The 13,072-nt window shown below is 35.8% G+C and overlaps 2 protein-coding genes across 2 annotated transcripts; both read left to right on the top strand.

Moving 5' to 3' along the window:
* The first annotated feature begins 170 nt into the window (after positions 1 to 170).
* PRPL35 (Ribosomal protein L35) lies at positions 171 to 2,540 on the top strand. Its single transcript, XM_021966091.2, has 3 exons — positions 171 to 542; positions 1,090 to 1,206; positions 2,250 to 2,540. Exons 1-3 carry the CDS (start codon positions 279 to 281, stop codon positions 2,325 to 2,327), a joined length of 459 nt encoding a protein of 152 aa, XP_021821783.1. The 5' UTR covers positions 171 to 278; the 3' UTR covers positions 2,328 to 2,540.
* A 5,225-nt stretch (positions 2,541 to 7,765) lies between these two features.
* LOC110763940 (ATP-dependent DNA helicase) lies at positions 7,766 to 12,644 on the top strand. Its single transcript, XM_021966840.1, has 6 exons — positions 7,766 to 8,189; positions 8,839 to 9,120; positions 9,215 to 9,388; positions 9,504 to 9,610; positions 10,230 to 10,561; positions 11,661 to 12,644. Exons 1-6 carry the CDS (start codon positions 8,046 to 8,048, stop codon positions 12,275 to 12,277), a joined length of 1,656 nt encoding a protein of 551 aa, XP_021822532.1. The 5' UTR covers positions 7,766 to 8,045; the 3' UTR covers positions 12,278 to 12,644.
* The last annotated feature ends 428 nt before the right edge of the window (positions 12,645 to 13,072 follow it).

The following is a 13,072-nucleotide window of genomic DNA, read 5'->3' on the forward strand; positions in this document are numbered from 1 at the left end:
TTCTGCAATATTTGAGTCTAATTCCAAACTCTTCTACATCACTGGGCATGAGTGTGGTACCGGAGCAAGAACACAAATTGGGCTTGGGCTCCTAACTGTTTCTGGGCCGAACAATTAAATGTGCTGTGTTCGCATCACCCTCTATGGACACACGCCTTCCTCGCCTGTAATTGTAAACAACGCAAAAGGATATGAGGACTCCAATTAAGCGCTCAAACTTTATCCACAACTTGTTCTGAGTGAGTGAGTTTTCAGCGGAAGAAGAAGAGAAACTAACAATGGCCTGTGCAGCCATGGCCACGGCGGTTCCGTTTGGTCTGAGATATTCCCCATCATGCTCTTTCATGGCTCAGCTCTCTCGCGGCTCAGTTCAACTCGCTCAATTCAATAGGCCCAACTCGTTGAGACTCAGTTCCTCGCATAGCATTTCTGGGTTGGCCTCGCTTCTTCCTCACAGGCTCTGCACTATTGCTTCAAGCCCTCTTAGGCCTCGCTCTCTCACCATCGTCTCTGCTAAAGGCTACAAAATGAAGACCCACAAGGTATTTCGTCATGGGTTTTGTTTATTTCCGTTTGGTTACTGAGAAAATTTTGGAAAAGAAAGAATGGGAAATAGTATGTGGTAATGGTCCAAATTGGTCATACAAGGAATAGTTTTGAATTTTAATTTGTTTGAGATGTAATTGGAATATGATAGTTTGATATTTTCATTGAGTTGCACAGGCATATATTACACTTATGAAAGACAATATAAATCATAATCAAGTAACAAAATTACAGTGCAATGGAGACTGATGGAGGTTGGTAGAGTTGATTAAGGCTTGATGGAGTTGAACAAGATGATGGAGTGATGGCAATTAACATCATGTACTCTAAGTTGACAAAATAAAATCCTAAGTGAAAGCTTGAACTTTGTGGAAAAAAAAACAAGCTTGAAGTTTGAATTCCCAATCAAATCCAATTGTAGACCATTGAACACACTTGACAGTTCTAATCTTTTTCATTTATTTACTGTTATTTAATTTTTAGCCTTCAAATAAGCTCCTATTGGTTTTATCATCTAACTATATGTTGAATAAGTGTTGATAGGCTTCGGCGAAGCGGTTCAGGGTGACAGGTAGAGGGAAAATAGTTCGGAGGAGAGCTGGAAAGCAACATTTACTAGTAAAGAAGAATGCCAAGAGGAGAACTCGACTATCCAAAATGGTGCGTTTCTTAAACCTTATCTACAAGTTGTAGTAACTATGAACTTTTCCTGTCCAAAAAAAGACATTCTAATTAGGGACTTGGAGCAATATTAGAGAATCAAAGATGTCCATTCAGTATTTCCTTCTGTTTTCAATCTACTATAGTTAAGTTATAGGATGATTCTGTTTAAAACATGCAGACTGTGAGTTACCGTTTAGGAATGTATGGTTGGATACAATTGTTTTAGGGGCAGATCTACAAGCATGGTGGATGCACTTGTTTTTTGAGTTGGATTTTATAATGGGAAGAGGTTGGAATCTAATGATATTGATATTGCCATGAGTGCATTGTGAAGAATATTTGTCCTTCTTTACATGCTGTTTTGAATAATAAGAAGGCTTTTAAGGGCTCATACTGAACCCAAACACTTGCTTCTTACTTTTAAAACCTGAGGTTCAAGTGAAACTTGAGCAAAAATTGGCTTCTTCTCACTTCTCAGCACCTTGTTCTTGAAGTTCTGTCTGTAGTCTCTTGATACAGTACAGATTAATTGAATTTGTGCTGTGTCTTTTTTCTCAAATATATCATTTTTCTTGGACACTATAAACTAGATAAATTCCTCAAATATAGCGTGAAAAAAGTGGTGGATAGTTTTCAATGGATTTATGATACGTTTTTTTATCTAGAGAAACAATTGATTGCGTTCTCATCCACTGTCCATTTGAGTTTGCTATCTCGTTTGTAGTTTGCTTCAGCTACACATAGCAATTATCATTATTCATTGCGCTTTGTTTTTTTATTTGGCCTGTTATAATTCTCAATCCCAGAAGGCAATAAATTGCCCTTTTTGTCAATAGTTTTACTATTTGGAAAGAGAGAACTGTTTAAAATCTGTGAAGGAGAACCCATGCAGCACATCTGTTACCCAGCTCTCAGCTCACATCTCAAGCCAAGACGTCCCCGTAACTTTATGCATAGATACTGATATATTATTATTTATCTCTCAGATTTAGTATTGCTCCTTGGTTTCTTATGTTACTTTGGGCTTTTGTTATGTGCAGCATGAGGTGAGTCGAAGTGACTATAACAATGTGATTGGAGCCTTGCCATATCTGAAAGTAAATAGAAAGGCAGAGTAGAGGTGATCTTTAAACGTGAAGGCAGAATGCGTTTCTGACATGCACACCTGTATTTCTCACATCTTTGTGAAAGAAAGTGCTTGATTAATTTCAATGATTTTTTGTTTTTTTGTTTTGGTTTCCTAGTCAATTGAGGGTGGTTGGTATTACATTTACCTACGCTGGAATTTCTAATGTACGGATATATATAATGTCAGCACTTATTTTCCACCAGTTTCCTCTTTCAGAAGATGCTTGAACTTGAGTATGCTAGAAACTGCAGGCAATAACATTTTGTTATGTATTTTATTTTATTTACTTCAATTTGGAGCAGGCTATTGCACAAGAGCTGCCCTGTCAAATTTCAACTACTTGAGATATACTTGCCAGTTGCTAATAGAATGGTATTGAAACTGATAGCCAGGTATGACCTTGAGTTTGCTTAGCATGATATATTATACAAAAACTCACATAGACCCTATTTGGAGAGAAAACTCCAAAACTAGCCACTTGTCATTGTCTAATAGGTTCTTAGGTAGCGTTTGGTAGTGCTTAATTTTTTTAAAAAGCAGCTTTAATAAAAAATTGTCATGGGTTGGGTGTTTGTAAACAATAAGGAATCCTGTTTTTTTTTTAAATTGCGGTCAATGACCGCTGTTTTTTCAAAGCTGTCTCTACCCAGCTTTTAAAAGCTGCTTCAAAAAAAAATTTAACTGGTGGTTTTAATGAATTTTTGACTTTCCCTTAATACCTTCACTTATTTTTCAAATTGATAGTCTTTTGTCCCTCCAATTTTACAAACCCCTTTTTTCTTCTCCATTCTACGAACTCCATTTTCTTCTTTACTCTCTGCTCTGCTGCTGCTGGAACTCTCATTGTGCGCATGAGAAAATTAATTGCTAAGAAGGTTGCCCACTCATCAGTAACTTAATTACATTTATGATTTTTCAGTTTTCTATTTCTCAAACTTTCTGCATCTAGGGTTTTCTCTGTCAAATTTGGGGTTTTTCTTGGGGCTTTCTATTTGTTGAAGGTTTTAGGAAGAAGAGAGAAAACCAAAGAGAGTGATGAGTTTCATGTTCCACCTAAGTTTGTTGTTCTTGTTCTTGGTTTTGGGTGGAAAGATCTTGATGCAGTAGTCCCAACTTCCCCGCCGGGGGGAGGGGGTGGCTCAACTACCCCCACTACAGCACTATAAACCATCTCAAATCTCCATGGCTGCAACCCAGAAATCTGCATTTTCACCATGGCTACTTTCTCCACTATGTTATCTCCCATTGCAAGAACACCAAAACATAAACCCAACATACAATTTTTCCCTTTTTCAGTCTCACCTACCCGAAAGTACTAAAAACAATTGGGGAAACATATTAAAAGAAAAAAAAAACTGGGGAAACATGAGATATTTTTGGTTAGATGAAGGAATGAAGAAAGAAACTTGTAAATGGTAGAAAGAGAAAAATTGAAGTGGAGAGATGGGTTGTGTTGGGTTTCCAATTGGTGTCGTTGGGTTAGCATTCAATAGAATAGATAACAAAAGGCATCTACTTTTTTGAGAAGAGAGGAACACATGTATTGTATAAATAAAAATAAATAAATTATGTAGCGAAGTTTTTTTTAAGTAGAAAAAGAATGAAGAAAAAAAACAAATAATTCCATCATCATGTCCTCTTTGGTTATTATACACACTAAAAGCACTTTTGATAAAAATTTACCAAACTCTTTGATTACTCACAGCACTTTTTCAAATATAGTTTACCAAATGCTCAATTGATTTTTTTCACAGTTAGGGATGGCAACGGGCTGGTTAGGGCCCGGGTATGGCAATACCATCCCCGTCCCCACTCCCCATCCCCGGTTTAGGCTTTTCGGGAAATCCCCGTCCTCGTCCCCGTCGGGGAAGTGCCTCCCATACCCTCCCCGATCCCCAGTTTTTAATAAGACATTTATTGTTAAAATAATTTCCTAAAGCACAATCACATCATTGTGAAAATTTTAAAAAGAGCCACCACAAGATATTTCTTGTTAAAATAATTTCTCAACAATTGCTCAATCCAAATCTTTAGAAACTTTTTCAGTAAGCACAACAAATCTATTTAGTCTTAAATAAGAAAACCAATACCAAAGAAATATTATGTCATCAAATAAAACTTCACAATTTCAATGAACTCTCCTATGCTTCATCATTCATAGCTTTAATAAAAAAACAAAGAGATGTTCTCTGTTTCAATGGTAGACTCCTACAAAAAAAAAAAATTTAATAAGATAAAGACATTACAATTATTTAAAAGAAAATGAGAAACTGGCCAGTATAAGAAAAATCCATTTAAAAAAATAAAGAGAGCTATTAAATATAAGAATGTTACCTCCTCATCATTATCAACTTCCTCATCTTGAACGGTGACTCTTCTAGCTTCGTTCTCATTAGAGCTTGAAGCTAACAGAAAAAAAAAAAAAAAAAAAGATTCAGAAAACAGTAATAAATATGAAAAATATAACTACAAAATTATTTCAATACCTCTTATCTCACTCCATAACTAATCACGAGCGCACATCAATGCCTCTACTGTTTTTGAATGAAGCCGGCTACGATGAGGGCTTATAATCCTTCCACTAGTACTAAAGCAAGACTTTGAAGCAACTGTGGATACAGGAATGGCCAAAATATCTCTAGCAATATCATGCAAAGTAGGATATTTGATCCCATTGGATTTCCACCAACATAATATATCAAAATCATCATCATCATTCATTTATTATATTATATTAATATATATATTTTTTATATTAATTATAAATAAATATATTACTTATCGGGCCAGGTTCGGGGACAGGGATAACAATACCATCCCTGGCCCATACCCGGCCCCGATTCCCCCCGAAAACTCCCCTCGTTAGGGCCGGGGACCCGACGGGTATTATTGCCATCCCTATCACAGCTGATTATTTTCGCAACACAGTAAAAACAAATTTTTTTTTAAAGCACAGCAACGCCAAACTAGCCCTTAGTATGTTAAAATTTTATAAGAATCAATTAGAAAATGACAAGTGGCTAGTTTTTGGTTTTTTTTTAATTTTTATTATTGAGATATTTAGTCATATACCTATTCTCAGCACTAATAATATAGATAAACCCTGCACCATTTAATTTTTATAAACAAACACAAAAAAAAAAACCCAAAAAATGACAGATGGCCCTATTGAATTTAATTTTGATTATTAAATTACTTTGATGCCCTATTGAGTGTTTTGGGCTTTTTTATGAGGTTTTGAGGCTGAGTTTGTTTTAAGAAATCAATGACAGTTTTGTAATTTAAAAGAAGTTAAAAGTCTTTTTGTTATGTAGTAAATGAGCTTTGAGTGTGTTTCTAGAGTCCATTTTATATAGGGTTTTTTTTCTTCATAATTTAGGCTCCTATATAATAGTGAATCTCCCTTCTTTTTTTCTTTTTCTCTAAAGAGGCCCTATAATGGTGTGTTTTTCTATTTTATTTTATAATATATCATGTTAGAATGAGCCTATTTGTGGAAGGGGAATGCTAGCAACCTTCTCTCTAACCTTCTCCTTTAGACCTTCTCCATTTTTTGCTTGACATGTGTCATTCTCCTTACACTTAAAACAATGTAATTAAGATATTATACAAGCTAACTTTTGCTTTCCAAGTTTACCCTTATTAAATGTATTCAATTTATCCAAAAAAATTTCACAACTTTCTTATCATCTTATTAATTTTTTTTTTAACTTCAATTATTTTTTTTAAAAAGAAAATGTATGCTTTTTAAAAAAAGAGGATGTCCCTTTTTTTTAACGTCAAATTTAGACCTTTTTTTTTCTATCTAAACCCCTTGTGTTAAAAAAAAAAAAGGACATTTCCTTTTTTTTTTTTTTTAAATTAAATTAAATTATTTTTTAAAGTAGACATTTTCTTTAAATAAAAAATAATTGACGTAAAAAAAATTAATGAGGTGTAAGAAAGTTGTGAATTTTTTTTGGATAAATTGAATACATTTAATAAGGGTAAATTTGGAAATCAAAAGTTAGCTTGTATAATATATTAATGACATTGTGTTTAAGTGTAAAGAGAATGACACATGTCAAGTAAAAAATGGAGAAGGTCCAAAGGAGAAGGTTAGAGAGAAAGTTGCTAGCATTCCCCTTTGTTTGTGGAAAGTCTTATTGTTTTCTCGAGGGGTTGATGTGAAATATTACCCCATATCGAAATTAGGTTGATTAGTCAATAGGTAAGTTGATATGTCAGTCTAATCAATATTAAGAGTAGCAAGTTGCAACGAGGAGGATATGCATTCCGTAATGTCTTGATATCATTGTACCCAACCGAATGTACTAATAATGTCGAAAGGACGGGGAAGATGTCTTTGATTTGGGATAATAAAGACAAGGAAGATTTCTTTGATTTGGGATAATAAAGACAAGACGTTTTGTCCAAAGAAGTCCTTGATTACGATTCTTAGTGAAAAAGATTTATAAAAGCAATACCTATATTCCAATTGACGGAGAAACTCTCTATCTTGTATTTGCGTAAATCCCGTCCTCCAATCGCTTGTAAAAAAAAAATATCTTTAATCATTGGGCTATCCATCTGGATTGATTATAGAAGAACTTTACCTATTTGTTTGGTAGGTCTGAAAATTGAAAACTTTCCAGGGATTGGAAATTTGTCTAATTACATTGAATTGGGAAATAGGCTTGTTGGGTCCTATTTGGCGGCATAATCTTTAGCAGTGCAAGGAAAGAATTTTTCATGAGACAAAAGATGTTGTACATTTGTATTTCATTTCATGCAGTTTTCTCTTCAGTGTTCATAGAATTGGGCAATTTCAATTATTGAAATTGAATCGAGTGACAAAAGAAGAAAATTGTAAACGGCAATAATGAGTAACGTACTAGTTAAGAAATTAAACTTTTTAAAGATATTAAGTGAAAGATTTAGCGAATGAGATGTAATCTAGTAAAAAAAGACATCGATTTCAAACCAGTTATTTTAAATTCGAACTTCTATAATATATTAATAGTGTGCGCGTGCACGTTCTCCTTTAAACTATGGCTTATAAATTGTTGAAAAGATGTTATCAATTTGTTATTTGTTGGCAAAAAAAAACAATTTGTTATTGTAATCCACACGTGACAAACTTGTGAGAAGGTGGGTGATGTTACCATGAGGAGTAAATGAGCAAAAATGAAGTTCTATTTCATATTCGTAATCCATTAGAGCAGTCTACGTGTCGGCTACAAGAAACATGCGTGTGACAAGCTAGAGCGGGATCTGCCGCCACGTATCGGACACAAACAACCAACGCCGTCATTTAAAGTTGAGTGGGCCCCGCACTATATCCATTAATTTCATACGTGTCTGCCAGCGCACGCATGCACAACATCAACCCAAATTATAAATATACCCATACTCCTAGACCCAGATATGCAAATGTTTCGAGGGTAATTCAGTAACTACGTAGCGCCGAGCCTAATTACACCACGTGGGAATCGCCGTCGAAGACCTGCCTCCTCCTCTCGTCCCTAACAGCGTTAAGAGCTTGAGACTTTCCAAAAATCTGATTTCTTGCTTAGGGTTTTCAGAAATCAATCTTCCGATTTCTTCAGATCAAAGACCGCTTAATTTTCTAGGGAGTTTATTTATTGTATTTTATTCCCCTTATTTTCTTTTGGGAATTTGAATTTCTCCTCTGATTTTTTTTTTTGGGTTTTGGGGAAAAGAATTGATGGTGCATATGATGAAATCCGGAGATCTCCAAACGACGCCGTGTACGGAAAAGGTGCCGGTGAAGTTGGAGATGGAGGACGCTTTGGAGGACGAGCATGGCCCGCTCAACAAGCGTCCCAAACCCTCCCCTGCTTTTCAAGAGGTTCGGTTTGCGGTCCTTTTCTTTCTGTTTCGTTTGGTTGCTGAGAAAATAGCTAGGAAAGAAAAATTACCTAATACTTAATTGGATACAGCGTATTTTCGTATTAAATTTTTCTTGCTTTTGTCATTTCCTTATGGAATCTGAACCAGCTTGAAATTTTTTCTGTTTTTTGATTTTGCATGTATTTATTCGATGAGAAATGAAGATTTAATCTTGGTTTTTTTTTTTTTTTTTTTTTTTTCATGTGATTGTCAATAGCTTAGTAGATCTTTGGATTTTGTGTCATAACTCAAGATTGAAAATGTTTCTGAAGACATACAAATTTGCGGTCTGTTTGGTTTGAGGAGGGGTATAAATTTGTGATCTTGTACTTATTTATTCATTAAGTTTATTAAGATCTCGCTTCCATCACATGGGATATTATTAACATACAAATTTGAGCTCCCTTAGATTAGGTGTGTTCTCTTAACTTTTGGGTGTTGCCTGTTCTGGCACTGGGTTGGAATAATTAGGAATTCGGCTTGTTTTGAACTACAATTATTTTGGAATTTCATTTGTTGAAATGTTGGATTGTTTTACTTGGGCATAACTTTGAATTTGATTATTTTTTGAAATTTTCTCTTACTTTGTTTTGTTGATTGAGCTGCAGAGGAGTGTTGGGGATAATGCATTTGCTGTCCCACCTTCACAATACAATCCACTCGATGAGCCTAGCCCTTTGGGTTTGAGGCTAAGAAAGAGCCCGTCTCTATTGGAGTTAATTCAAATGAAGCTCGCTCAGGGGGGTGCTTCTACAACTGGAGCTGTACAAAGTGAAAATGCTAGCTCTGCAGTTAAAAAAGAAAGTAAAGCAACTGCTGCAGTGGGTACTACGGATAAGCTCAAGGCTTCAAATTTTCCAGCTTCACTTTTAAGGATTGGGGGTTGGGAGGTATCTTCACTAGTTTTTAAGTTATTTATATTTTGATACTGTGAGTGAATATGTTTGTGCCAAAAGTTTCTAAAACTACTTTACTTGGTGGCAGTATAAATCAAGATATGAGGGAGATTTAGTGGCGAAGTGTTACTTTGCTAAGCATAAGCTTGTTTGGGAAGTTCTCGAAGGTGGTCTCAAGAGTAAAATAGAAATCCAGTGGTCAGATATTATGGCTCTCAAAGCAAATTGTCCGGATGATGGACCTGGTACTTTGACTGTTGTGGTAATGTCTATGTCTTTGCTTTCCTATTTTGTCTTTTTTATGTTTGTATGTATGTTTCGCAACATGATTATGTTGTGTCTACGTTTTCAACCTGGTGACCCCTTCTGTGTTGCAGCTGGCTAGACAACCTCTTTTCTTCAGGGAGACTAACCCTCAGCCTAGAAAGCATACCTTATGGCAGGCAACAGCAGATTTTACTGATGGACAAGCGAGCATTCATAGGTAAAATCCGATTGGTGATTGCCATCACTCTAACATTTCCTTTTAGAAAGAAAGCCTGAATATTAGTTTTACTGATTTTATAGTTAAGCTAAAAGTTTAGTACCCTTTTTTCTTTTCTCTTGTCATGCATTTGCAATCATACTTTGTTTCTCCCCTGCTCCTGAAACTTTTTTTAAAAAATGTATTTTTTTGGGTCTCAGATATGTTCTTTTTTCCGTCAGTGGTCTCAGCGATGTTGGTTATCTCATTTTTGGAGTAATTAGGGAAGACAAAGGAAATGATTTCTTGGTGATATTCTTTAGTGTCTAATTGTTGAGTGCCGTTGGCATTCGTTGGCCTTTTGTGTTACTTTTTTCCCTGTTTTTATTCATGTCTCAGGTTTTCCACCTATTATTGACAAATAAACTATGTTTTCCCAAATACTTGTTAAATTGTTAAACTGGGAGATGTTGTAACTGAAAATACTCTATCTTGACATGGATTTTTAAATAATTAAATTGCATGTTTGAGACATGTTGTGAAGAGACATTTGTTTTCAATCTGTTTGAAGCTGCATCAGCTGCATGTTGAGTTGATGCTGTGAGATTTATGCAAAAACTTTGGCATTGTGGTTTTATAGGCAACATTTTCTGCAATGTCCACAAGGACTGTTAAACAAACACTTTGAAAAGCTTATCCAGTGCGACACGCGGCTGTGTTTCTTAAGCCGACAGCCAGAAATTGTTTTGGAATCACCATGTTTTGAACCACGGTCTTCTTCTTTTGAAGATCCGGAATCCAAAGACCATGGTTTTGATCCACTGGGAAATGGTAACGGTTCCTCCATCTCTGGGTTCCAAGATGTAGCATCACCATCTGCCAGTCAATCATCTTCTTTGAAGATCGATCAGCAGGATACAGCTTCTATGACATTGGAACATCAGTCCAGAGAAGCGCCTTCCCCCAGCTCAGGTATAATGAATGAACTTGGCATTAATTTCTAGCAAAATATTATAAGGATCACCTTTCGTTTTATTTGCTTCTCAATTTAATTGTTCTGCACCTCTTGTACCATGATGTTAAACAGCACCTGAGTTTTTATTTTTTATTTTTGACACCCGGAGATGGAAATCTAGACTTAAGTGGTACAATGGGCAGGCTTATTGGATGTCTTAAATAGCATACGCATGTCCCTTTCTTAGTTGACACTTTTAATTCATAAATTGTAGAATTCATAAGTATTAGATTTCCAGATTACCCCTTAAATCTCGAAGGAACTTGTTTGAAGAATGGAAACTCATGAGTATAAGGCAGGGAGCAACTCTTTTCGTGCTCATTTTCTCATCTATTTACAGGCTATAGTTTTCCATGAAAGTCTGGTTATTTGATTTGTTATACGTATCTTTCAAATGATTGTCCATATATAAATTTTTGATGTCTAGTGTATGCCATTAGAGGCATCAGCAGTCAAAGTAATTTGCATAGTAGATCCATTGCATGGCTATGAGTGCTACAATTAGCTGTGTGGCCGAATGATTACTGACACCAGTTAATATTGTTGCCAAATTTAAAGAGGTCTTCGGAAAACTTGTTTGTTGAGGACCTGCGTTTTTTAATGCAGCTTAATATTTTAATGTATCTTACTTTGTTGTTTATATTGTGAAATTCTTAAGCTCACACTTTGTATATTATCTGTATTGCCTGAAATTCCTGAGGACATTGTGTGAAGGTTAATAGAATCTGTATAATGTGTATAAAAGGACAATAACCAACTCAAACTCAGTTTGATATCTAAATTTGAAATACCAAGACTTGGAAAAAGTTTTTCCTTTCGAGTTGTGAAGTTGTTTTTCATTCAAACATTGCTTTGAAATTTGGTTACAAGCTGATTTGGTTTGTAAACCCTAATTCAAGGATCATTATGTTATGTTCATCGAGTATGAACTTTTGTTTTATAATATGTTTGTACTTTGAGGGGTATTAGTTTTCTTTTCAGATTTAAGTATGACTAGATGTGGTACTTACTGTTGCCCATTGATCACTGAATCACTGATTGGCTTTCTCATATTAGTTATGGATGCTCGTGCAATTGAAGGAAATGGAAGTTCTGAAGCTGTTGATTCCAGGGGGCCCAAAAATTGTGTACAAATGAAAGTGCCTGGGCTTCATCCATCGATGTCGATGAGTGATCTTATGAGTCACATTGGGAACTGTATTTCAGAACAAATGACTTCTGGAAATCCGTCTTCTGCTGACCAACAGTCAGAATACCAGGACATGCTTGAGGACATTGCACAATACCTGCTCAACGACAATCAATTTACAGCAGCCTCAGATGAGAAATCCGTCATGTCAAGGGTCAATTCTCTTTGTTGCCTTCTGCAGAAGGACCCTGGTTCAGTTCAGAATATGGTTGATGGGGAAAGTAGTGGTGAAGGACAAGATGGTGGAAGTGATGCTCAGCTTAATCATACTCCTGATAATAAATCTGGAGCCAATACAAGGGATCCTGAAGATGATACGAAGGATGCTTCTGGTGGGAAGAAGGCAACAGGCATGTCAAGGAAAGACTCCTTTGGGGAACTGCTGTTTCATCTGCCTCGCATTGCCTCACTTCCCTCGCTTCCCTCACTTCCGAAAGTCTTGTTCAACATTTCAGAAGAAGATTGCGAGAGCCAAGCCAGATAGATGTCTTAGTTAACATTGCAGAAATCCGCAGCAAGCAAGCAAGCTGAATAGAGAACTTTTCTTCTCCCTCCCTCTCTCAACCCTGTCTTTCGCACATGTACCCGCGGTGAAAATATGGTGGCTGTTTAATGTTATTTGCTGTCACAAAGCTTTGCATTATATCTTGGGAAGTTTCGGGATTCGGAAATTTATATTGATGAAGAATCCTAAAATCTGCCCAATGTAAAAATCTACCGATTAGGTGTTGTGCGTAGTGTTGTACTCGTTTGTTGCCCTCCATGACCTATAAACAGCGTAAAATATATTTCTGTTTGTAAATTCTGTTAACCAATTAAATGCCAATTAAGGTGGCCGCTTTTGGTGCTTATTCAGTGTATTCTCTTATGATTATCATATGATTATCCTGTGCGAATTATGTCAGGTAAAAATTGCATAAGTTATTTGTATGAACCATCACCCAACATAATTTCACTCTCGTCCCTTACAACTTTGAGTTTTATTATTTTAGGTACGACTCATTCAAGACAATGTGTCCCTAAATTACAATATCTTATTAAGAAGAGAACACCCTTTGATTTCAACATGGACAAAATTTAATTTGAGGTATATGTGTATTTTTAAGTTTATGGCTGCTCCTAGGTACCCTAGGTTGCCTATGTATCCCTTTCGAGGGATATCAAGCCACTCGTAGTTCTTTGGAGAATTTGATTGGACTTTTAAGGAGTGAATGACTCCTTGAAAGAATTTGTGGTGTGGAAAATATTTACAGTGCGTTTTGATGAGGAAATTTAGAAG

Source organism: Prunus avium, chromosome 1, assembly GCF_965620075.1.
Source record: "Prunus avium chromosome 1, drPruAviu1.hap1.1, whole genome shotgun sequence".
Classification (NCBI taxonomy): Eukaryota; Viridiplantae; Streptophyta; class Magnoliopsida; order Rosales; family Rosaceae; genus Prunus; species Prunus avium.

Coding starts and splice junctions, on each gene's coding strand:
- PRPL35 (XM_021966091.2), top strand. CDS start 279: ATGGCCTGTGCAGCCATGGCCACGGCGGTTCCGTTTGGTCTGAGATAT. Junction 543..1,089: donor ACAAAATGAAGACCCACAAG/GTATTTCGTCAT, acceptor AAGTGTTGATAG/GCTTCGGCGAAGCGGTTCAG. Junction 1,207..2,249: donor GAACTCGACTATCCAAAATG/GTGCGTTTCTTA, acceptor TGTTATGTGCAG/CATGAGGTGAGTCGAAGTGA.
- LOC110763940 (XM_021966840.1), top strand. CDS start 8,046: ATGGTGCATATGATGAAATCCGGAGATCTCCAAACGACGCCGTGTACG. Junction 9,389..9,503: donor CTGGTACTTTGACTGTTGTG/GTAATGTCTATG, acceptor TCTGTGTTGCAG/CTGGCTAGACAACCTCTTTT. Junction 9,611..10,229: donor GGACAAGCGAGCATTCATAG/GTAAAATCCGAT, acceptor GTGGTTTTATAG/GCAACATTTTCTGCAATGTC.